General features: G+C 46.2%; 1 protein-coding gene across 1 annotated transcript; it reads right to left on the bottom strand.

The window, feature by feature from the left end:
- Window positions 1–10,861: 10,861 nt before the first annotated feature.
- LOC126045440 (somatomedin-B and thrombospondin type-1 domain-containing protein-like) lies at window positions 10,862–23,567 on the bottom strand. The gene is made up of 5 exons (XM_049816593.1): window positions 23,321–23,567; window positions 19,603–19,797; window positions 18,582–18,660; window positions 16,588–16,764; window positions 10,862–11,809 (listed from the first exon to the last, which is right to left on the bottom strand). The coding sequence occupies exons 1-5, from the start codon at window positions 23,547–23,549 to the stop codon at window positions 11,692–11,694; spliced, it is 798 nt and encodes a 265-aa protein (XP_049672550.1). The 5' UTR covers window positions 23,550–23,567; the 3' UTR covers window positions 10,862–11,691.
- Window positions 23,568–26,191: the final 2,624 nt, after the last annotated feature.

Below are 26,191 nucleotides of genomic sequence, written 5' to 3'. Positions count from 1 at the left end.
ATCTTTGGTAAGGTTCAGAGCTCCCCAGCTACAGCTCTAACACAATGACAAAAAACTGCATATTAAGTAGTTTCCATGAAAAAACCCAAGCAGTGGGGCCTAGACAGTTGTGGAAAACTCTTAGCAACACCCTGTCCTTGGGGAAACTTCACTGTGAGCTAGCTAGATCTAGGACTTACCATCTAGCCAGTTAAACATGAATCATTGTTGTCTGATTAAAGATGATCTTCCCAGTACTTTTCTGCCTCAACCGTGCTGTTTTGACATACTAGTTCAAGAGCTGTCACTTTAATTATAAGAATGAGTGCTGATGCAGAAAACCAGCAGTAGCAGCAACAACAACAAAAGAATTACAAATCCCCAACTCCTAAAAACAGAGCTTTAATGAGATTAGTGGAGACTGCTGGAGGAGATTGCACAAAGTATATACACGCAGGAAGCAATGAGCATGCTGCCCGCATCCAGATCATCTCGCTGAGGGCCTCTCAGCCCTTCACAAAAACGCTGAAGTTTATGACCCCCCCTTTGACAGCTGAGAAGATGAAATGGTGAAGAGAAGAGCTGCAGTCTTGGGGGCATGCGGGAGGTCAGGAGCTGAACTGGGAATCAGGGTCCAGGTCTCTCCACCGTACTGCAGTTGGCAGCACTTGTGAGACATCAAAGTGCTGAGGCTGATATCAAATTATTGACATTTCCAGCTAAAGCAGGAGGTAGAAATAATCAAGATTTTCTACTCAAACTTTTTGGGGGAGTTGTTCTTTTCAAAGGAAATGGCTTCTTATTAGAAATAAACTTTCAATCTCCATTTATCCTTTGAATTTCCTTCAAGTTGTTCATGCTTTTAAGAAAGTCTTCACAGGTACAAAAACTACCCAGTTTGTGTAACACCTTTCAAGTTGACCCAAGACTATGCATTCAAGTTGGGGGGTGGGGGGAAGCCTTGGTTTTGAGACTTCTATCCAATCCTACTTCCTAAAAAAAAGAGGTGAAAAACAGAAGTGCTCTGTCCCCCCCAGCAAAGCTCTGGGTTTTCACAGCTCACCTCTCATTAGCCACCACGAGCCACTGTTTGTTTTATGATTGCATGATTCCTGCGACTTCAGGCAGAGAGCACCCAACCAGATCAGAGCACCAGGGACTCTAAAGCTAAACCTGTTACCTAAATGAAAGAGCTGCGGTGGGGGGGGGGGGAACCAAGAGGGGCCCTCACAGCAATGAGTTTGTGACACCAGGGCTCAGTGACAGGGGTTTGAAACCCTCTGCCACTTTGGGATAAATTCCAAGACAATTTATAATCCAGAGCTCATATTCTCCCAATCCTATTTACTAAAGCAATAAGAAATTGTACTTCCCAGGGCACCCTGGGCATATTATTATACTGTGTAATTTCCTTCTGCAAAAACCCAATTAACTGTACATGTCTGTACCCATTCTGCCAACTATATCATTTTATAATTTTGGAACAGCAGTGCAAACTGCCAGGGAGTTATCAGTAAGAACTGTTCTGCAATAATTAATAGATGCAAAGATTAAAAAAAGGAGCAAAATAGGCACACAAATTAACACAGTCAATTATAATGTAGCTATCTACAGGCCCAGGATCTTGTGCAAAACGAATTTCCTTATTAAGCTTTACCATCTCCCCCACTATGACAGAGGTCAAGGAGGAGATGGAACATGAGCTGATTTGAGAACTGGTTTTGATTTCCCTCTGTCTGTGCTCAAAGGAGAGAGAGATCTGAGACCAAGCAGGTGTGACTGTAGTTTGGGATCTTAAATCATCTCTGACCCCCCCTTCCCTCTCACCTTTGATCAATAGGTGATGGAGTCATGCCGACAAAAACCTTCCATATTTGATGTTTCTCTCTTATCCTCGGCACCTAAAGCCTTTTGTGGATCTGGCCATTTTACACACTTCCAGACCCCTGGTGAGTCCAGGGAGGACACTACTGGCCCCACCACGCAGCCATCTGTGGCCCCCTTGGAGACCACTGGCTTCCGTTGGGTTCCTGCCCGCACAACGCTGGCTGCCCAAAGCATGGAAGGCAGCTCAATGTTTGGCTTTACCTGACTTGCCTCAGAGCCTTTGGACAATCCGCTCCCACCCAGTTTTGTCGAAAGCCCCTGGTCCAAGCAATTGAGATTCTTCTGAGAGTGGTGGGGTTTGCTGTAAAATGGGAACACGAAGCAAAATACAGACTATTCAAGGAGAAATTCAGCCCCACTCTAGAAACCTCTGCAACTAATCAGGAGATTGAACACCGACTTGCCAACACTGATTCCACACAAGACTTTTCCCCCCCAGTTTCAAGTAAAGGGCTGCTTCTCCTAATCATCTCAAGTTCCTCTTCAACACCCCAAACACACTGGAGTGATGACAGGGTTTTTAATCAAATCCTGCACACAGCAAGTGAGAAAACATCTTGAGAAACAGACGAAGGAGGGACCTCTTCACGTGCATTGTCTTTCAATGGCCCAAGGCTGTGCATTTGTGGAGAGGGTTAAAGGATTTGGCTGGTTTTAAAGACACCTCAGCCTGCCACGCACTCTTCCATGAAAGTGAGGTTACTTTTCTCACCAAAAAGAGAGAAAACTGCTTTTGCATCTTGATGAGCTAGAAGGAAAACTCTGTATTTATGTTACATCCACCCACTTCTTACCAAAGGTGCACACGACCGAATAAATCCATCGCAGGCATACAGGATATATAAAAAAATGGATGATCATAATCCTGGAAAATGCATTTGCTTAATTGCATGGCTTCCACATTTCCTAATAAATGACTTCAATACAGTCATTAAGCCATTTTTGCTGAAATGTACTACCATAAAGCAAACATATTTGCCATTGCGTTTGCACAATTACAGCTGTTTAAGAAACCATTTCCAATATGTAAATGTAGCAACCATTCCAGTGTTGTTGCTTTGGAAGCCATTTCTGGGTGCTTGAAATGCCAGACAGAAGCACATTTGGACATATATAACACTATAGAGTGCTTCTCTTGCTACCTACTAGCAGAGCAGTTCCTCTCCCTGCTCCTGCCCTTCCCTGTCTGCCTATTCCAGCCAGGCATCCTTCCTCCCCTTCTCCCAGCAGGCAGAGGACAGTGCCCATCACTCCCTATGACATTTATGACCCACTGAATGAATTTATTCCCACGACTGCTTGTGACCTGGTGCTGCTCAGGGCTCGTATGTTGTGTGGTGAGGAACCTTTAAACATAGTTGTTGTTTCAGGTTGTCCTGGGCACCAGGCAATCAGCAGATGTGCTGTCCTGCTTCACCCCCAGCTGTGCTTCCTTCTCCTTCAAGGATGCAGGTGACACGCTGCGATTGCACCGCTTTCTTCAAACCCTGAGTCAGGGCAGCTGCAATGCACCTTGCCACGTCAATGTCTTTTCATTAGTAACATCAGTTACTGATTCCAGTTACGGTAAACATTCCCCTCTCTGTGACACCACTAATCACATCAATTTTACTGTACTTTGGTTTTTAATTGTCATCTCTGTTTCCAGGAAACCTCTGTTAACCACCATTAATGTTGCAATTCTAAATTTAAAAAAAAAAAAACCCAGCTTAATGGAGCTGAATGAATTCTCAAACCCAAAGCTTCCATCTGCCATCAATCTGTGTTTTGACACAGAAATTAAGCCACACAGCTGTTATGCTAGAGGAATCTCCACACGTGCCCTGTGAGCCTGCGCCCAAAGTTTGATAGTCAGGTGTTCACGATTTTACACAGGTAGGGCCATCGCTCATGAGGAACCTTATCAACCCTGGGCATCATTTGCATTTGAAGGAAAAAGGAAAGAAAAGCCCATCCACATTATAAAGAAACCAAGATCACAGCTATTCCTGAAACACTGATATTGTGACAGGAGCCAGAAGAGACACAAATGCAGCTGCACAGCCAGGCAGGGACAGGCTCGGGAGATGCCCTATGCCCCCAGCCCATCGCCCAGGCTCACATACAGCCTTTCCTCTCCCACATTCAGCATCTCCAACAGCATGGTCTATCTGCTGGATCTTTCTTCTATCAAGTATACTGCTGATTTGCAGGCCAGCTGCTCCATACATGGTATGAGCAGTACACAGTAAATTCTGCCCAGTACTTTATGGATTAGAACAATATAAATTTTGAACTACTGCTGGCAAATAGAGACCACTTAAATCGAAAATTGAACTAGCTCAGAGTTAATTAGCTCTGAGCCCCTTGGGAAGAGCATCTGCCTCCTTCTGTGAGCTGCTACCAGCCAGGGCTGCATGCATGGGAGATACTGACAAAGATGGACCTATGCTTCTGTTGATACCTGATAGCATGGTTAACTTTACCAGTGTAGGCAGTCCTGTTAAAGTCAAGGAAACTGCTCTTAAGAACTGCTCTAGAAATTCCCATTAGGTTCAAGGCCTTAATCATTAAAATTGAGACCTTCAAAAACTAAAACCAGGTAAACATCTATTGGATTATTGAAACAATGAGACCAGCATAACAAAGTAGGCATGAACATTGCCTTATAGGACACGAAACTCATCTGCCTCTGTTCTCCACATATACAGTATTTTCAAAGAAAACGTGCTTATAAGGAAGCAGTGTAAGTAGGTAATGAAGAGGCAGTGACGCACACAGGGGCACTGCTAGGGCTGGCTGGGCTAGCATATATACTTACTTCTTTGTTTTGACGTTTGCTGTTTGATGGCAAAAGTTTAACCAGTTTTTGGAAGCTGAGATGTTTATGTTCACCAGATCCTGCAGTTCACACTCTACTCTTCTGTGGCAGAAGGTGGAAATTTTGCAGTTTCTTTTCCATTACTTTCTTTATTCCCTGCCTTTTTCTTATTAAACCATGTCTCACAGGGTGATAGCCTCCCACAGAGGTTTTGTCTGGCCTGCCAATAACACCCTGCCCCTGTCAGGGCAAAAGGGCAGTTTCATGTGTCTCTGCCAGCAGCCAGGCAGCTCTGAAGACAAGAAGAAGAAATTGCGTCTTACATCAGAAGTGTTAATATTTCATAGACCGGTGCTGGTAGCAGGCTTGTGGCTATAAAGGGTCATTTTGTGCAGAGAAGACTGCGACTCATTTTGGCAACCTCCCAGCTAATGATAATTTGATTTTTAGGGGAACCTGTTCCTGCATAAAGCCCTGATATGCCCCCCCACTGCCCAGAGTGCTCTCCCTTTCTCACAACACAGCTCCTTTCCCGTTTGTTTAGTTGTTAGAGGCAAAAAGAGGCGGCCTTACGCTGCATTTCTCTCCCCGGCATACAGGCGTGCCGCCCAGGGTGGTGGCTGTGCTCCAGGGGCTCGTGTGCTTATGTCTTTTGGAGTTGGCTGTCAGTCCTCAGTACATGCTGTAACTAAGACTTTCCAGCCTAGCCAGCATAATAAACAGTGGTGCTTTTTTTGGAAATATTTAAGCTTTTTCCTGCCTGAGAAAGATGAATGACTTATCACGTTGTTCCTACGTTGGGCAGATGACATCAATATTCAGAGTGCAGCACACAGAGGAGCTCAGCGCACGAACCAATGTACCTGTCAGGACTCACCCTGAACAGACAAACCGAGGGGAAAAGCCAGGTAGAACACAAGCTCCATGGCTGTGGAATTGCATAACTACATGTGATCGGCTCTTTCCACCGGTGATTACAGGCTGCGTTTTCACACTGCTGTGCCCAGATGAGCACAGTTGATGCCCCCAGCAGGGAGCTGAGGGGGAGAGGTGGGTGAGGTAACTCACATTGTGCCTGAGCGTCATTTGTGACCTCACTTATCCCCCTTGAATTGAAATCAAGTCTTAAGCCACCCTCCTTGTTAATGCATTTCAGGGATCTGCTTGTATATTGCATCCAGCTACTAGACAGTTAAAACAGAGAGAGGAAAAATAACAGCAGCCTGTTGTCACATCAGAGAAAGCCAGTTTCTCCAGCGAGTATCCTCCTAACACAATTGACAACTGTTTCTGGGAGATGCTCTCCTACATCCCACCATTTGCCCCAGCACCCAGGATGCTGAATTGGGTCACGGGTGCTCCTTCAGGGAAGCCCACCATGGATACAGACACACTCACACTCGGAGGGGGAAGATGTCCAGTTGCACCCTGTGCTCTCAAACAGGAGTTCCGAGCGTTCATATATCAGCCTTAGCTTCTGGGTGAGGAAAAAGGCATGGGATTAGGCAAGCCGGGGCAGCATCGGCTTTCACCACTGGCAGAATGAGCTGAGCAACTCCCACTTTTCAGACAGCTTCTGCTCCACCTGTTAACGGCTGAAATACGGTGCAAGGAATAAATCGAGAATTGGTTAATTGGTCTGAGGATTGTTATGAAAGCAGAGGAAGGTGAAAGCCCGTTAGCGCTGGCATCACCCTACAACACCCTTCCAGTAATTCAGAAGCACACAATTAGTAGTATGGAAAGGCCACAACAGAGCTCAAGTAAAACAAGCACCGAGCACAGCAAGTAACAGCAAAAAAACAATGCACAGAAACAGAGCGATGCTGACCTTTGCACAGGTCTCAGCACAGGATCAGCTCTTCAGCCCTGAGGATTAGGGAACGGTGATGAAACCTTGCACTTCCCATCCAGCATGGACCAGGGTGTGGAACTCACGGCTTTAGGGGTCACACGCTGTGCCTGAACTCATGAAAAAAAAGGTAATCTTGTGATATTTATCAGCAGACATGGACAAACTGCACCATGGTTCCACCTTTCTCCCTTTTCAGTATCAATTTAAGATGTTTACAAGATGCAGCCAAGCACAGCCTGTCCTGAATGCGTGTCTAGGTCCCACTAGCGACACAGCGAGTTGTACACACGCGTTACAGGACAAGAGTGACTGGGGGTACAACAGACCCGCAGCCTGGCGACCCTGCCTATCCCTGTGGATTTAAAAAGGTGGTGATTTGCAGAATACACAGAACAGTCTTTATATGGGAATGTATTTCACCCAGCTTGAGAACGGGAGAACCAGAGTGTTTAAAAAAGAAAAAATATAAAATCTTGCTAATATTTGGGTTTGTAGTTTTAAGCTGCAGGAGATATATTTACAGAACAGAATAATCTCTGCTGGTTCAGAATTTCCTCTCCTTTCTCACCTCTACTCCTCCACTTGCAGTATCACGACTATCACCAAGCAACTAATGTTATAACTGGAAAGGACTTAAAAAAAACTTCCTCGCAAAAAAAAAAAAAAAAAAACAAAAAAACCACCAAAACCAAAACCAGTCAGTGATTTTAATATTTAAAGACTCAAAATGCTCAAAATGAAGGATAAAAAAAAAAAAAGGTTTGAAAAGCTAAAGATAAAAGAATAGTCTCATTTATGGAGAATTATTGCTAACTCCTACCATTCAAGCAGAATATGCTCAATTCCCCTGGCCACTGAGCAAAAGAAGAAAATAGTTTGTCCTTAGAGCAACACAGCTATTTAAGAAAATTACACTTCTTTGTTGTTCTTTTTTCTTTACCTTTGGCTCCTGAGCTTTCTAGGCATATTTTATCTTTTTTTTTTCCAAATGCACAAGGGCTTTCTCCTTAAGAAAGGAAGCAGATCCTCATACATTCAGATGACTGCAATCCCGCATTTCATGACCATCAGGGACCTGATAGGCCTAATGAAGATCCCATGGTAAAAAAATGGTCTTTTACCACCTTCTGTTTCAAATGCAGAAGAAAACTGTTGAATCACAGGCTGGACACTACAGGGTTAGGGTGAAGAAAAGCAGAATTCTCCCATAGCCTCCTTCTCTCTCCATCCCATGACGAAGAAAGATTTCTCTACAACAGAGGAAATCACATGGTTTCTTCAGCAGTTTGTAAAATGGCCTGGAATTTTTGCTTGGCTTTTTATCCTTAAATATTGAGATCCTCAGCTGGAGAGCAGAGGGAAGTGTAGGAACATCAGTTGAGCTTAATTTTCCTCTTACATAAATCCAGCTCACTGTTGCTTTGGTTTTATTTGCTCTTCCTTTCATCTGGAGCCAGGCTGGTGCCTAGAAGTTGGAGCTGCGTGTGCACAACTGGCAGCTCCTCATTATCGCTGCCCAACAGAATGATTTATGGACGATGAGGACTAAGCTCCTGGCTTCATGTACTTGCCGTGGGAGATGTTCTCCTGTTGATACCCAATGGTGAAAGGTTTTTAGCGTTGTCATAGGAACGGCTGTCATCTTCAGTGAACAGCCTCTCCTCAATGTGAAGCTGCCTTGCTTGTTTACTGTACAAAGCCATTTTTCAGGAATATTTTGCCTTGGATTTCCAATAGTCTTATCTTTCCCAAAACTCAGGCAGTAGAAACTATGGAGATTATGATGATGGATGGTGCGAAAGCCCCTGGAGTGAAACAGGCAGGACCCAGTATGTGTCTACACTATGAGCTAATCTTCCAGGGAAAGTGATCTGACAGTTTCATTATCATCTTCTACTTAAAAGGCTCACTCTTGCTCATGCTAGCTCTCACACACACACACTTGCAACTCTCCTTCCTTCCCCCAGGAATTTACCAACAGGATTGGTTTGTACAGTCACACAAGGTGTGGAGGTGAAGCCAGTGAAGCCAGCACACTGCACAGCCCTTTTTATGATGTGCTGATGCACTGAGACATTTGCAAAGTTTTGTTTCATCAAGTGACATAGCTCGCGTAAAAATACAGCTACTATGAGGGTCCCTCAGGGGCTAATTCTTTCACACTTCTGCATCCCCAAGCTACGGTGACAGAAGCAAAAGACTGCAAGTCCTACCACACCACCATCAGCAGCTCTTGTTAGGACCTCACGTCATCAGCTCTCAGGGATGAGGCAACAGCAAAGAAAACCCTGACCAACAAGTCGTTGGCCATAGGGAAATTTAGTATCACGGCTGTCTCACAAGCAGGACCCAAAAGAGAACACTACTGATAAATAATTTTGGTCAATTCAAAATGAGGGTTTTTTTCCTCCAATATTTTCCTCGAAACAGAAACTTGAAAACAATGAGGGGGTTGAATGAAATATTTTGACTCAGATTGAAACAATCTTGAAATAAAATTCCAAAATCAGAGATCAAAACACTTCGGAAGTATAAAAACATTTCACCACTTCTAAATCTCCCTCTTTCCTCTGTCTTCATCTATGAGGACTAATCATCAAATGTGGCATAAACTCACAAGCAGTTTCTGTCAACCTGAAATGCATTTTACAAACTTACTGTGCGCCTCCAAAAAATATAATCAAGCCCAGATTCTGTAGTGATCTGACCCAGAATACTATTTCTGAGCAGCCTATTCTCGAACTTCTCAACTCTCAACAGCTACCTTCACTCACCGAAGAGACCGATTCTGCAAACTTCCTACACATCAAATTTATATCAAAACTGGCTAGTTTCCTACCATTTCTGCCAGAATAGGATGAAGTATTATCAAAAGAGCCTCTCTTAAGGCTCACTTATTCCCAAGACACTGAAGCAGGAGGGTAGTCTTCTACCCTGAAAGGTTCAAAACCAAATGGATTAATGTCAGGGCTAAATATTTGACAGCAAGTACTATGACAAATTAATAAAAGTCTTACAAGTAAATACAATACAGCTAACACTTAAGTACTCAGTAAACTAAAGAGATTGCAATTAAGGTGCTTTAAAGTGCCACATGGTTTCAGTGATGGCAGTGAAGGCTTTTCCCACTTGACACTATCATTTATAACTTTGTAATACAGCCTTTTCCTACCTGACTGGCTCTGACATTGTAGGAGTGGGGCGCTCTTGTGGAAGACTAAGGTTTTTAAGCATTATTAAGCAAAAATTGCATCCTTTATAGCTTCAGTACTCAATTCTGAAGCATCTGATAAGAGCAGGGTTTCATGTTGTCAAAAGTTTGGATAGTTTTTTAAAATGAAAAATGTTTCCAATAGCTGGCTCCATTCTGCTCCTGAAATGACCAGCTGCCTCTTTACAGTCCTGTGGCCCAATATGGGGCTTCTGCAGGATGAAGAAAACCTTCCAATGACTAAATGCTACTATGATTACCTCCACCAAGAAAATGAAACTGGCTTAGAGCTTGATAGAAATTCCTCGCTGCAAAAAACAAAATTATGTACTCTAGTTATTTATTCCCACACCATCTCTCAGAGGGATCGCATCCCTCTGCTCACAAACCAGCGAGTACTGCTGAGCAGGCCACAAGTTAGTTACAGATTATGACAGACAGTAAAGCACAAGCCTTTTTTTTTCTTCCCCTTAAAATCTTGCTACTCCGGGATGAGATAACCCCACTGTGAGTCATTAATCCACAGACAGCTTGTAACATACAAGGAAAAACAGAGCCTTGCTCTCAAATCCCTAGTGTACTGGCCAGGAGGCATCAGGCATTTTTAGACCTCTCATCGCTATACTACACATGCCTCTAAGCATCTCAAGCACGTATCCGCAGTGCACTTTAATGTTTCCATGAAAGACCCTCAACATGGTCGCTAGATGGGTTTCACGATCCAAATCTAGACTAGAGTTGGACCTGAGCATTAAAATTCTGGAGCCACCTCCAGCCACACACCTGGGTTTTGACAAATTTAATTACCTAGATGCTCACCAGTGCAGCGCTCTGCCACAAAGAGTAAGTCCTTTCTGTAATTTTGTTTAAGCAAATTCAGAAGTATGTGTGTATGAAAAGAAGTATCACATCCATTTCTGCATAGTGGTAGGTCATGGTGCTGAACTTCCATCTGTAAATCCTCAGTAGTTCTGGAACTGGACAGCAGCAACTTTTCCTCCAGTCTTACCTGCTGGAGCAGAGGTGTCAGTGGCAAGATTGGCTGGAATAAATTAAGCAGGTTCAGCAGCTAAAGAGATGGCATTACACAGATTAATCAAATAGATACACACTGGGACAATGTCTCCAGTCTCCTTTATTTTCATTTATAGAAAAGTATGAATATAAATCAGCAGAATATAAAGAAAATATTTCAAATGTTTTCCAGTCAAAAATATAAGGCAATAACTAGCCCTCCTGGTACAGCTGGGATGACTTCCTATTTAAAGCCCCAGGACTGCACTGCATTTTGGGGCAACTAGGATTTGCTCCTTAAAACCTGAAGTCCAAGGGCCCATTTATCCCTGGTACCTTCTATTCTCACAGATTTGAACAGGCTCATTTCTAAGTTTTGCCATTATCTCAGCAGTGCAAGATCAACCCTCTGTAAGGCTGAGGATCAATATGAAATTATGAGACCAGGGAGGATGAAAACAAAAGGAAAAGATACATAAGCACAAGCAGGAAGCATCCACAAAGAAGTGCCATTGCCATGGAAAGAAGGCACTTGAGTTAATTTATTTTGCATTGTTGATTCTTCATTGAGACTTTAGAAAAATAATAATTAAACTTGGCTTCATATGGCCTTTTTGTCCAATTTCTTATTTGGTGAATTCTTGTTCCTGTCAAGAAAGAGGGAATTTGCAAGAAGTCATCAGATCAGACAGGCCTCTCTCAGGGACAGATGGGCAGCAAGAGATTGGCACTTCACAGCCAGCCTGATTTCTTTGGAAATTGAGGAGTACACATGGACAGAGAGGATTCAGGATGTCCCAGTACAGTCGGCAACCTCTTGAAAGTAGAGCGGCATAGCCTCTTACTGACATGGAGAAGTCATTGCTTTGGTTGTGGTTCCTACTGCTGCTGCACGTTAGTGCCAGAGAAGCCATCACAGCACTTGCTTGCTGAGACTGCCAGAAGTTAGATGAACAAGAAGCTGTGAACAGAAGGACAAGAGCAAGTGTCCAGCTGGCGAATTCTCTTCCAGGTTCCCTTGCATTGAGCATTCCCTACCGCCTGCCAGTGCAACAGCTGATTCCTGAAAAACAGTCATAAGAGGGGAAAAAGTTAATGTGCTGCACCTGGGCTGCAGGGCAGTCACTTGTACAATGAGGGCTTAAATCACCCAGTAAATCCCATTTAGTTTGCTAACGTTCACTTTCACTCCATGGACGCAATTCTGCCTTTCTACCACTGTAAAGAAGCAGCAACCACAGTGACCCCCACAGGAGTACAGCAGTGTGAAGTAAAGCCACAGTCAGTCAGGAACACTGGTCTGGAAGAATCCAGAGCAGCACACGCTGTAGATGTTAAGCAGATGTTAAGTCCAAAAGGATTCATAGAACCATTCCCTCGAGGTGCCCAGCATTGCACGCAACAACTCACAAAGCACACCAGCATCCCCATAACTCCTGTACTGAAACACTTGACAGGTTGCAAAGTGGGCAAAACACCTCTTTCTCCATTCTTCTTTGTAACACCATGCTCCCTCTCAGCAGGCAGAGCTCTATTGCCACCCATAACCATCGAGATGCTGAATAAGTACCTAGCACGCAATACACACCACATGTCTGTGCAAGCAGGTGCAGGGACATGAACATCTCTGGATAACCACGTTAGTGGAACACTTGCCTAAGCTTTTCTGCCTTGCTAAGAGCTACACACTAACACAGCTTCTGGATGGCAGCTGGCTGGAGGTATCAGACCCACAAGTGTTGGAACAAGGTTACTCACAGGCCTCTTAAGTAGAGGACAAAAAAAACCAACCAACCACCTTTTCTCCAAAGCAGTCCATCAATACATTGACCAGAACTGAACAGAGAAATATCCTAGTAAAACAACCAAGCAGATCCACAGGCCATTTTTCACAATCAGTGGCTGCACAAGCAACGCTGGCCTAATGTCCACAGAAATGGAAATTTTGCTATAGCACTGTGACCCTTCCCAGATTTTAGCATTTAGTGGTTTAAGGGAATTCCTCACATCAGTGCATCCCAGCCCTGACCATTGGAGAAGCACAAATACCACAACTGAATCAACTCTTGCCCTGTGCAGAGAGCTGCCCACAGAATAGCCCAACAGACCCCTAACTTCTGCTTGTTTTATAGTTCTGCGGAAACTGGAATTACTGCTCTAGCTCCACAAAAACAATCCTGCCCTTGGTTTAATGAGATGTCATGGGCCAGAGCAGGGTTTTATGCATCACACGTGGTTGGAAAACGCTCACTGCATTTTTCTTTTGGCTTGGGGTTATTTCAAAATACCAGAATCTGCACAGGGAGGATTAAGATGCCAGACAAAGCAGGCTGTGCACAGACCAGTCCCTTACCTTCAAAACTGTGGGCTGCATCTTTACCTTTAAAAGGCTTCACTCCTTAAACACATAAGCTAAACTTGCTTACTCTCATCTTGCTCATGGGGAAGGCAAATACTGACTTTGCTACAAATCAAGTCCATCCATCCTCTCTCTCCCTCTGCCCCACGAGCACAGGCATAAACTGCTGCAGCCTGGACATTTATGTGCTACAACTGCCACATCTTGTTCCAGATGATGAAGAGCAGCTGATCCTCATAGGCACAGGCTGAGTAACAATTTCACAGATGTCAAGTCTGTGCTTTATTTGTAGATCTTTCAGAAGACGATCCGAAATTAACAGATCAATTTCCCGGCTCGATGCTCTGCCTTGTTTATCTCATAACCTTCTAGAAGAAAGAAGCTAAAGCAAGCTATCCTCACCTGATGGCCACAGATGTGGCCATATATCAAGGACTTTGGGAAACGTCCTGAGCTTCCATAATACGGGTTAAAAAGAACTAGCATCTTCTACAGAGTGGGAGACAGGTGGAAGGCACAGATAACAAGCATCTCTCTTTAACTTGAAGCATTTATAAGCCAGACTCCACTTAGACACAAGAAGATAATTAGGAAATACTCATCAAAATATACCAGCATTGCTGAGTTTATTTTAAACTCTCTCAGATGTTTTCCTTCCTGAGAGTCACTCTTGGAACAATATCTCAGGGAACTAAACGCTGGCACAAGCTGCCGAACTGACAGGGTGAGAAGCAAAGCGCCAGCACGGCGTGGGTGGGACAGCAGCAGCTGTGCATGCTTCCCCGCACAGCCTCAACCAGCAGCCCCAGAGACCGGGGCCAGCACACGATGGCACGGGTCAGCCAGCATAACCATCGCTCTGAGGTTGCCACAAACTGTCCATGTCTCCTGGCAGAATTACAGCGGCAAAAATTCAAAATGAGGGTGAACCGAGTATACAGCCAGAGACTTGTGAGCAGATCTAGGCAAACTCAACACACACTGCAACCTAGTCTCTGGCATCAGCTTGGGCCTCCCACCATCCTCTTCATCAGGGCAGCAGTTGCTTTCCCATCTTCTTCCACCTTTCTTTACAAGCATCACATTTATGCCCTCCATATCTGGCCAGCAAATCCTAGCCTGAGGAGCTCACCATGTAACCCCCTCAGAACACTGCTCCCTTGCAAGCCTGCATGCTCAGATACGGCCACTTCCTCTAACAGAAGGCAGAAGCCTTTTCACAGACATTTCCCTCATCCCACTCAATGGCTGTCCCCACCAACAGTCCAATTTCTTCTCAGAGATCACAGAGGTCAGTTTTTTCCTCCATGCAACCTGGTAAAAAAAGTGTATTATTTCTGGAAACAAATTAGGAGATAGCTCTGTTTGTACAAAGAATACCTATAGTAAACGCTTGCACTTGAGATGTTCATATCAAGAAAATCAAGGAAGATACCCAGCCCTGGACAACAATCTCCTTGACCCACCACTGTAAGGTCAAATAGTGATAAAGAACACCAGACCATGCCCTGGAGGTTAACTGTCTAGGGGATACATGGGAGTTATCTAAAAGATCCATGTGAAATGTAAGGGAGGCTTCACACACACACAGGATGAGGAAGCTGCAGACCAGAGACATCATTCATGTTCAACCTGCCAGTCACACATCCATCTCTGACAAAGCTGCCCAGCACTGCTGGTTCAGGGAGGCTTAAAGTGCATCTCCATTGCCTTTTGTAGACAGGAGCTTTGTCCACTGCTCAGGCCAGCCCTGACTGTCCTCCAAGCCTATGTTACTACCCTGGCAATGAATCCAAGTGAACGCATACAGTACGGCTGCTTGGCACACATACAGAGAGCTCGTACCTGCCTAGAAAATGCCACAGACATGACTTCATTTGACATTATAGGCAGTAATGCTGGAGGGGTAAAAGCTCACTGTGTTAAAAGTTGGCTTCCCTGCTAGCTCTCACATGCCTATAATGAAACGGACCCACTAGTTTATCTCACAGACCTCCAACAAGACTCTGGGAACAATTTCTAGGCTCTGCTCAATTGGGATGGATTCAAACCATCTGCTGAGACATGGGCTGAGTCCTGACTTCAGCAAACCAGTCACTGTTCACCCCAACTCCACTACCACTACCACTTTCCAGCCTTCAGCTTGCCAACACCCGACAATCAGATCATCATTCCTAAAGGACACAGTCCCATTTTCTTTGTGCTTCCATTCCACATACAGTGTTGTTCACCAGATCAGGTGAAGGAAAATGCCCCCCCCACCCCTTTTTGCACCCTAATGAGGAAATGAATTCCTGAATATGTTTTTTATTTCGCTTAATCTGATGTTCCTGTCTGGCTCCAGGGTTTTAGTAAAATAACATTACTGTAAGCTTTTATAATCATTTACATGTTGAATGCAAGTAAGAGCTACTTCTGGACACACCAGTTAAGATTTTTTGACTCTTTATCTAAAAGCTCTCAGAACCTTTGTACATAACAAGCTGAGGCAGGGAAGGAAAAGACTCTAATATGACTTCCTCTTACTAAAAGCCCGAGAAAAACCCTGCCTAAAACCCCTGCCATTATTGGCAGTCTTGGTAGTGCAATACATTGTGTGCTTGAGGCCTGACAATCCTAGTTTAGAGTTTCTCATTCAAATGAACGTGCTTATTTCAACACTTACATAAGTTTTAAAAATACCCCTGCCCGGCACTGATGGGCAATGATTTTTCTCAGGCAGGGCTGTTAACCAGTTTCAGAGGATGCCTTTAACAAACTAACAACGGGGTTAAGAGTATCAAGATAAAAGCAGCGCAGAAGCTGTGCCTCTAGTGACAACAGCAGAGGCTCGGAAGCCAGGACTCCTCCGTTGCTGGCTCTGCCACAGATGCGTTTCACAGCTTCAAGCCATTCCCTTCACCTTTGCTGGAGTCTGCCCAATTTGTACAACATGGGCGGTCACCGTCAATCACCCCACAGCTTCTTCAGCTTTCCAGGGAAAGGATGCTGGAAGTGCAAAGATTTAACAGTACTTCCATCCAGCCTCAGGTGCCAGCACATACCCCAAGTCCTTAAGCCAGCTGCCACTTGCCAGAAATACTCATAAAGGGTCACTTGTAGAAACAAAGTCGCCAGTGCTTAAAAATCAGAAAAAGATTTTATTTTATTTGACATCTGACAGAACTGTTAACCTCAGAAGCATGGCTGGAGTGTCTATAAAACAAAAAACCTCCACAACTGTGCCACTTAAAAGTCACGGAGACTTAGCAGACTAAGTGCAGATGCTCCCACACTTCAGTCCTAGCTCTGCCACTGGTTTAATATGTAAGCTTCACCAGATCATTTCATCTCTGCAAGAAACTCATGATGTGCAACAAAGACCAGTTAATATATGTAGAGTGCTCCAGAGAGCTGTGTGCAGCACATTATGAAATTGGGACAAGCAGATCAAGGGAGAAGAATGAAAAATTCAACACGAAAACAAAACCTAAAACTCTTACTTTTTGCTTCCACTGCCATCCCCATAACAATGTAGACTTCTGGAGTCTAAAGCCGGGTGCTGACACTCCACACAGACAGTGTGGCCCTCCCTGAGATACTGCATCCAGTGGGTGTACGAGTGGTGGCTCTGCAAGCAGCCCGGCGTGATGGCCACAAGCTGGAATTCAACACAGTACCTGCAACCAAAATAACCCAATAGGTTAGTTCAATAACCAGATTAGAGCCCTCCACAGGACTGGAAGAGCCAGACTAAACTGGGTGACTATAGACCACTAATTAAGAAAAACAAGAAAACAAACAAACAAACAAAAAAACTCCACACCCAAGGCCATAAAAAACAGAACATATGGTGTACCTGCATTTGACAAGGTTAAACGGGGAATAAAACTACTTTGCTGCTGTTTTCAGCTGACATATCAAAAAATATCAGGTATTACTGGCACCTGTTTTTACAAATAGAGACACATACTGGTCAAGCATTTGACTAAAGCCAAAAAATCCCAACGGACAGGTCTTCTGATACCGATTCCAAGCCTGGTATCCATTTGCTGAACCACACTTTCTCTATCATCTACTCTCAGTTACTTATAAAGGGTTTTGTAGATCAGCTTGCGACAGGAGCTAAGATTCGGTCTGTAGAGGTTTTCCCTGTGATGATCTCCCTTCTAAGAGACAGAGTGAGCTTGTCAAATCTCAGTGGGAGGAGTACCAGATTGACACAGCACTTCTGTCCTGCCCAGACTTTTCTGTGCTTCTGATTTTAACCAAACCTGAGAGGAAAGCCCAAAAGAACTGGCCTTGTTTGGAGGGGAAAACCAAGGAAGTTTAGTAATTGTCTATAAACACAGAAGAGAATTGGGTTCTAGTCTAGTCTGGTTCTGCATCAGTCATCACGGGGATTTCCAAACACCTTCAAGTAGCACACTGAACCACGTGAGCAGTTTGCTTCCTTGTCTTATCTGAGGGAAAGACAACAAAGATAAATGCCAAGGATAAATAGACCCATGCTCACATTTTTTAATTTTACAGGAAGACTCAACTAATGAGGAGTCAAAGGGAGACTCAGGGTGAACAGATGCTCTTTCCTGCAGACACTTAAGTGAGGGAGACGGATGCACCCACGCACTATGGGAATACTTATATGTACAACAGCATGTGGGGAAATAAATCAACAAGTGCATGGCTGCTTCATGCTGCAAGAGCAGCTCTGGGAAACTCCACACAGTGTTTACAGGAATGGCAGCACTCGACAAGAAACAGGCAAACCACCAGGGACTGCACTAAGAATCCCTGGCGAATAACTATCTTGTGAAGCTGTGTATGAGGGTTTACAGGGCAGAAGATAACCTTTCCCATCAGCACTGCATCGCTCGTAGCGATGACCCCAACTGGGGAAGAAGAGGACTGGGAAGGCTGATGCCAGCTTCCCTGTGTTTAAGGCACCAGCCCGGAGGCAGAGCAGCACACACAGAGATGGCTGTGTCTCAAAAGGTAAAATGCAACAGAGCTTTCCACACAGCCCTGCCTGTACCTGTGCTGTGGAACAGTGCTACAGGGAAAACAGGCAGTGTTACAGCCAAGGGGTGCTGAAATGGGAGACAGATGTGCTTCCCATGCAACAAGATAGCAAACTCTGCCCCCTGAGAATTTATCCTGTTTAAGTAAAAAAGTGCAAACTGCACCAGATTCCACATTGGGAAGATCTGAGGTGATCTTGGCTTTTTGATCATACAACTTTAAACAGCAGCGATGCCATGAACAAAGAGCTGAATTTCAGTCTCACACTGGCCTTGCATCAAGGCAGACCCACAACCTTCAAATGCACGGCAGATACTGCTGTTGCTGAGGGGAGAGCAGCACCCTGCTAGTGAAGTGCCACCCTTCTGCTGGAAAACACCAATTCTGATCAGCAAAAAGCTGGGCCCAAAACTGCAACCGGACAGACACTGAAGGTGGACTATGACTGAGGCCCTGTGCTCAGCCTCCAACTTACCCTGCTCTTTCATTGCCGTCAGCTGCAGCTCTTTTTTTCCTCGCTTTTCCAAATCCTCCTGTTGTTATTAATGCTGGGACTGTGTATATCAAAGAGAAAGAGTACATAGTGTAAGTGGCAATACTGCACTAAGGCTATTTACATCCGCAAAACAGTACAATAGGCCTTTAATGTCATATGGGTTTATCTTCAGCAGGAGACAAAAACAGTTCAAACTTTGTATTTTCATATTATCCGTGACTACCAACCATTTCACTGAAAAGAGAATCTGTATTGTTGCCAGATTTTTGCCTGAGCGGAGTAAGCCTACTTATCAGGCACGCCCAAAAGACAGCAGGGAGGCAATATTCACTTAATACTAACTCCCCATCGGTTTGAAGGAGTTGGTTGTAGCCAACATCCAGACTGGACAGATTTTGACACCAAAATACCAGCCAAAATGACAAGCCATTCTTCTAAAAATCAGTAAAGGTATGTCAGGAAAAGCTGATTTGAACAAACTGAAATCAGGTGTTTTCTCCAGAAACTGGCTGGAGATCTCTGCCAGCACTCTGCTCCAGTGCAAAGAATTCATATCTTGCCTTTGACAAGTGTTGCTCCTTCATGATTTTTTGCAGATGACTCATAGAATTAAAAAGAATATATAAAAAAGAAGAAAAAAAAAGTGCTCAACACCCACTTACAGAAGTTTTAAACAGGCATAAATCTACCAACTCTAACAAAATCACCAGAGATTTACACTTGTATAAGCAAGATCACAACAGGCCTGTAATATTTCACTTTTGAAACACAGCAGATCACAGCAAACAGCAGGCACTACTTTCAAATACTGTCCCAGGAAGGATATCTCTAAGGCCCTGTGTGAAGAGCTCAGTTCTCAATTACACCAGACAGGCCCAGAGCAAACATGCTTGTGTCTGAAAACGACACTTTGCAAACAGTAAAGAAAGATCAGCTCTGCTGACCCAAGCAAGAGTCCTCCCTCCAATTACCCAGACACTTACATTTTCAGTGGACTTACTCAGGGACTGTTTGCACTCTGTTCCTTGCTGAGTCCAGTACTCCACGCAGCCAGCCCTCTCCTCAAGAGGAGGGCATGCCTCTCCTCCATTCCTGGGCTCCTGGATGACGTGCCTCCTCCGAACACGGTACGTTGTCTTGCAAGGCTCTGCGCAGCCACTCCAGACACTCCACTGAGATACGACACAGGGGATAACTGGAGGAAGAGTAACAAACCAGGATGGGGAAGGTTACAGAAGTGATGCCAGTGATGTGCCTTCTCCAGAAAAGACACTTCTTGACATTGCTCAGTACAACATTCCTTATTTCACACCTGTCCCACAGTTGTGTTGGGCAGTTCCCACTAGCTCTGCTCCGAGGAAACTACCTGCCCAGAAGCTCCAGTCATCCAGGCTAGCCTATGTGGGGCTTAGTCACCTCTCTTTCCTACACCACTGCAAGCCTCCCCCTCAAACTGGGACCTGCACTGGATAAGTGAGAAAAGTTTTAAAATTAGACAAGGTCAAGTTGAGTGCAAGGGGAAGAGCAGAATAAAGAGCAGGAGGAAATGGAGGGTGTAGAGCCTTCATGCAGATATCGCCTGAAATCTTGCTGGTATCTCTTCTGAGATATCACACAGCAGATGATGACCAGCCATGGAGTTTGGACCATCACATGGCAAGCTGGAGTTGAATTCAAGAATCACAATGAAATACAATGGCTTCTACTTTGTACATATTGGAACCAATCCCAAAATATTCTGAGGATGCGACTCATGACTTTAAATTTTGGGAACTTGCACTAAGTAATGCTTCAAAAATCTTCACATAATTGAACATCCCTACTTGTTCTCACTGTGCTAAACTCCTAAGTTTTGGCCTCCATGCAGCTAAAGAAATGTCTTCATTCAGCATTCAACATCCCATTCATTCGGTCTGAAACACACTGGTACCACTCCCTGTGTCACATATCCCCTTTTGTGATCTCTTCCCCATGACCATGCCCATAATTGAGTTTCAGAGGATTGAATCTTTGGAAAGAACTATCAAGAACAGGAATCACTTGAGCACAAGAGCATTCACCTCCTGGTCTCTCTCAAAGGCAACCTAGAACCATAGCCCATGATATACTTGGTCAGTTCTACTTAACCAACACAACCTAACCATCAAGAACAATACCTTTGGAGAAAAACACTTGCAAGTCAGCCTAGACTCTTTTTTTTTTTTTTTTTTTCCAAAAAAATTTTCTTAGCTGGCTACAGTCCCTCTCCTTGCATTTCTGCATCTTGTGACTGAGCTGGGCCAGTATGTGACAGTACACCACACCAGCACTTCTAAGGACATCAAACTTCAGTCGTACCAGTGAACAGGTGTCTTGTCAGGTTTCCTACTTTGCTGGTTTGGCCACTGGGTGCCTCACACACCCAGTGACCAGCTAAAGGCCAGCACACTCCGCTTTCCATACACTAAGAGAAGGGCTGCACTTGCAAGATATCTTCCACCAAAGTCCCTATGAGTACTCAAGAGGCAAACTACGCAAGGACAGAAACACTGACCCATGACACTGACCTCAGGCACAAGGAATTCCTTGGTTCTGGGTCCAGCTCCACTACCAAACTATCACTCAATTTAAAGATGCAGATGAGCCCATTCAGATTGATTAAGAGCCACTATGCTCAGCACCTTACAGTAACAGACATTTGCACTCCAACTTACAAAGGTATTCAAAAGTCTGAGCCCCACTGATTTCATTGGGACATAAGCTGCTCAATGCTGTTGTGAATCCCAGCCTTTCTGAGCAGCTCAAGCTTGATACTTCAATTTATTCTCCCAGGGAACACAGATAACCCCTAATTACTGCATTAACTTCATTTGAAACTGCCCTTGTCTTCAGAAACTTTAGGAAGATCTTTCAAATGCTATTGTTTTTCTTCTTTGTCTAAAGTCACCGCAAACAGCTTTTTAAACCTATTCAAAGATTAGGAATTAAATCAATTATCTAAGTAATTGAGAAATTCCAAATATGCAGCAATGCACCACAAAAAAAGCCTGTGCATTGGATTGTAGGCTAGCCAACGTTATAATCCTTTTGTGCATCTGATTTATTTGGAATATTCTGCTCTCTTCAGTTTTGTTTGGTGTCAGATATTAATGCCTTTGCCTTAATATTTTGCTTTACAAGTCAGTTTGATAAAGTAGCTCTTTAGCGGTAGGAGAAAGAAAACTCTTGAAAAAAGGCCAGGCTACAAATGCAATACAAGTCAAAGTAGAACTGGGTCCCTTACATGCAGCACAAATGAATCCCAAGAAATAATGCAGAAATACCTCACCCTGCACAAAATCGGCTTTCTCGCCTGATCTCCGTAAGCAGGATGCTGTTATTCCTCCGGTGAGCCACAGGATGGCACCGGGCTGGCAGCAAGGGGCTGCAGCTGTGACACTGGTACTGCTGCAAAGGTGCCCAGCATAGAAAAGGAGCAGCAACCGCCCTTTACTATCCCCTCACAGTGAGTAACATGGGCCTGCAAATACATTTGTCTTATTACTCCTTGGTAATATGAAGAACAGACACGAGGGGTTCCTGTCTATCCCAGTTATCCCTGATGACTGCGGAGAGCAGCAGGATTCAGACACAGCAGTACTGAAGGAGGACTGAACAGCCCAGCCGTGTTCAGACATCAAAGACGCTGGGGCATCCAGCACCGACATGCCCCTTCCCTGACAGCCCCAACAGCAGGAGAGAGAGCCAAGCTGCGCCCTCCCGGCAGAGCTGGGGTGCCCTGCCTCAGGGCAGGGGTGAGGCAGGTTATGGGATCCCGTGGGCAGCACTTTTCTGCTCGCTGGTCTCCGCCGCACCTGGGAGTTGTTGGTCTGCAGACCCGCCAGCCTGTCCGCATTCACAGACGTAGCTTGTTTAAATCACTTTGGAACGAACTTATTTCCCACCCATTTTCCAGCTCTCTCTTGAAAGGAAAAAGGCAATTAAATCACGGGAATGTCTGCCCATCTGCCTAGAGCAAAACTCCGCTAAGGCGCAGCTATGCAGGTTTAAAAAAATAAAAAGGCATTATGTGAGCAGGTAAGGCTCCTTGAGGATGCCGTTCGTAGGAAGGGAATATGAGATTGCACCACTCACTAAAATAACTCATCCCCTTAATTCATGTCCGCACTTTAGCACAAGACATTTATGGAGGGAGGGCTGCTGTGCCCCCCTCGGGAAGGCAGCGCTGCCCGGGACCCTGGCACGCAGCTGCCCGGGCACTGCGGTCGAGGCTCTCGCCAGACCAAACGCTGGAGCTGCAGGCAGGTGCTGCAGCTGTCCGTGCCTTTTTGCAGGGAAGCACAAACTAACGGGAGCAGCAGATTTGATCCCATCCGTAACAGTTCCATCCGCAAGAGGGAAAGGGACTGGGGGACCCTGACTCAGTCTGGAAGCGTCCCATTTCACGTTTCCGTCCCGCACAAACACGCCGCATCGCGTCCTGACGCGCCCTGCCACCTACCCGCTCCAGGGGAACCCCAGCACCTCCGAGAACCGCAGCCGAGGTGGGAGCCAAGCGCCCGCAGCATCCCTCCTTCGGCCACCCGCCCCCCCGCCTGCCCCCTCTCGCTTTCCCCGGGAGCCAAGCGGAGCCCGGCGGGGGCAGCCGGAGCCCCCAGGGCAGGCAGGTGCCGGTGGGCTCGGGGCCCGGCGGGGGGCAGCCGGAGGCGGGAGCGGCCGCGGCCCCGCCGGCCACTCACCTGGGCAGGCCTCGGCGTAGTCGTGGCAGCAGTCGAGGGTGCGGGCGCACGCCTGGTCGCAGTAGCAGGGCCCGTGGGAGCCGTCGGGCCGCCAGCCGAGGCTGAGGCAGGCCGGGTCGCGGCCCGGGCAGCAGAGCCCGCGGGCGGCGCAGCCGGCGTTGGCGCGGCGGGGCAGGGCCGGCAGGGCCAGCAGCGCCAGCAGGGCGGCCCAGCGGGGACACCCCGCCATGGCGGGGCGGCGCCTTCACCGACCTCGGCTCCCCGCGGCCCGGCCCGGTCGTCGGCTGAAAGGCGCCGGGAGCGGGCGCTGAGGCGGGGGGGGGGGGGGGGGGGGGGGGGGGGAAGGCGCCGGCCCGCCTTCCCCGCGCCCTGGCCCCGCCGCTGAACGGGGGATAGGCGGCGGGGCGGGCCGGGCCGGGCCGGGCGGAGCCCCGGGGCCGCCAGCCCGGACGGCGGAGCGAGCCCCGGGGCCGCTCGGCCTCAGCGGCGGCCCCATCCCGGGCGGAGCGCCCGCTCCTCGCCGCCGGACCGAGGCAGGTGCGGCCCTGGGAGCGGTGCGGCGTGCGCAGCTGTAGCCGGGGCCCTGGCGGCGGGCTTACGGCACCAGCCGCTCGGTACACGGGTGCCCCGTAGTTTCCCGACCGTCACGTTTCTTTGCCTTCAACCTTCGTGGCATCTCCCGATGCCCGCGCATCCAATAGTTCCGTTGGTGCAGGCTTTTGAAACGAGAGGGTATGATTTCTGCGCGGACCGCTAGCACTCGCCAGCCCGATTATCCTAAAGATTACCATCAAAAACAAAGTATAGGAGAGACCACTTGGTGCCAGATTTGACTCCCGCGTACCTCAGGAGCCGTTAAAAACCTGAAGGTACTTCATTCCCAGCGCAGCAGCTCGTAAGAAACACGATCCAGCCGGCTATACTGCCTCCCTCCAGAATTACTCTGAATTTTCTGCTTACTTTCAAATGCAAGAAGCTTGAAGTGATTAGAGCTACTCCTGTGAATTATTTAGCTATTCAGTAGGAAGCTAAAGGCTTTACTGTAACTTTTTATCGGACAGACTTGCTCTAAAATACTGATCACAACAGATGTTACACCTTGCTGAATCCCGAACTGGGATTTATAAAACCCACCCACAGATTTTTTTGGAACTGATTATGCTGTTGTGCTAACAGTGGGTATGAGCGGAGTGTTTCCACTTCAGGGAGACTGCAGCAAAGATGCTTCTAGAAAAACAGAAAAATAGTATTAGAGGACAGGCTAACGCCTTCATCATGTGCAACGCTGGAGGCATGGGAGCAGAGGAGACCTGGCACTGTACCAGCTCAAGCATAACATGGTAAAATGTTCCAAAAAGATAAGAAAGAAAAGGAACTTTCGCTTCTTTGTATGTCAACAGATGTCTGTAGCAAAGGGTAGATGTCTCGTTTTCTTGGCAGCGGTCAGATATTGTCACCTTGGAAATCACACATCCAGCAAATCCTGCAGTGGGCAAGAGACAAAAAGGCCAGGAGAGGAAAGAGAAGAGCACTAGAAGTAAGAGGCCATGGGGTCTAGGAAGCAGGAATCTAACAATACCAGGTGTTAATTCCTGCTTCTGCCAATGAGTCACTCACTATGTGACCACAAGTCATTTAATCAATGTATGTCTCATTCTTGATCTAGAACAGGAAGAACATTCAAAAGGAGATTGCATTACTCAGCTAATTAGTCAACACAAACCAGAGGCCTGCGCAGCTCTTGCGCAATTAACTGAGGATCAGTAACAGAGAACGCTTCCCGGGTGTTTCTGTTTCCAGCACTGATGCTGGCATGCTGCAAGTCCCCATGCCAAGAATTGTTGAGGTAGGAGGAACACCTTCACATTATTCTGAGACACACAGAACTGACTGACTGAAAATTAGCTTTAGAAAGCAACACATCCACATAAAGACTGCAATTTTGACTGACCCTGTGCTGTTAGGAAAATTGGATCTGGGTCCAGACACCTCAGTAGGGTTTATATTCAATCCACCCCCACCTGAAGCTCTTGGGAGCAAATTTTGTTGCTTATCTCACATTCTCAGTCTGAAAGCAGAAGTTCTCCCTTGTTCTGGTCTGACATAGCCCTAGGGGATTTTTTAGGGTTTGTTTTCTTTTTTCCCTGACAGGCTCTAAAGATGGTAAAGAAGCCAAGGAAAACATGGCCCAAGCCATGCTGGACCACATCAGCCCAGCAACGGTTTTCTTGCAAGACAATTGCCAAGTCTAAAAGTGGGACTGTTGGCCCTATAAGGAATATTGGAGCTAAGCAAGTATGCTTTACAGAAAAGAAATTTGGCTAAGTCCATCTTATAAGGAGAGGTTCAGGAGCAGAACAGCTTGCAGGGCTGTCCTTGGCAGTGGAGATTGTGTCTTCCAACCTTCAGGGAACATCAAGAGGCAGCTCACTAGGGCACAGGGAAATGCAGCTTTATCTGCTTGTTCAAACCCAGCTGCTTTCCCGGCTGGCCACACGGGGTTCCTGCCCTCTCATTTGCCTTTGCTTAATTAAGCTGCACTGTGCTGGAGCTGCCACTGACCCAGTTCCCAGAGGCCCTCCTGCTCCCTTCGTTAACTCTGAAGGGTGGGAGGATGTCGCAGATGGAAAGTCCCTTCCAAGGGACAAAGGGAAGCTTACTCTCACTTTCACTCTGGATTGTTAATCAGTGTCCCTGCCTTCACCACAGGCTGATCCACTCATCTGTGGAATGCTATCCAATACCAGCCCCTTCTTAAACTTTATTTTGCCATAACTTTACCACCCCCACCTCTTCCCCCCCCCCCCCAAAAAAAAAAAAAAAAAAAGATTACGTAGCCTGGATAGGATTTACCCTATTCCCAACTGTTCA

This window comes from Accipiter gentilis, chromosome 14 (assembly GCF_929443795.1).
Source record: "Accipiter gentilis chromosome 14, bAccGen1.1, whole genome shotgun sequence".
In the NCBI taxonomy this organism is placed as follows: domain Eukaryota; kingdom Metazoa; phylum Chordata; class Aves; order Accipitriformes; family Accipitridae; genus Astur; species Astur gentilis.
Note: the sequence above shows the minus strand (reverse complement) of the source record. Positions and strands in the feature narration are given on the sequence as shown.

Coding starts and splice junctions, on each gene's coding strand:
- LOC126045440 (XM_049816593.1), bottom strand. CDS start 23,549: ATGGCGGGGTGTCCCCGCTGGGCCGCCCTGCTGGCGCTGCTGGCCCTG. Junction 18,661..19,602: donor AGAGTGCAAACAGTCCCTGA/GTAAGTCCACTG, acceptor TGATATACACAG/TCCCAGCATTAATAACAACA. Junction 11,810..16,587: donor GATGGCAGTGGAAGCAAAAA/GTAAGAGTTTTA, acceptor ACTGTTTTTCAG/GAATCAGCTGTTGCACTGGC.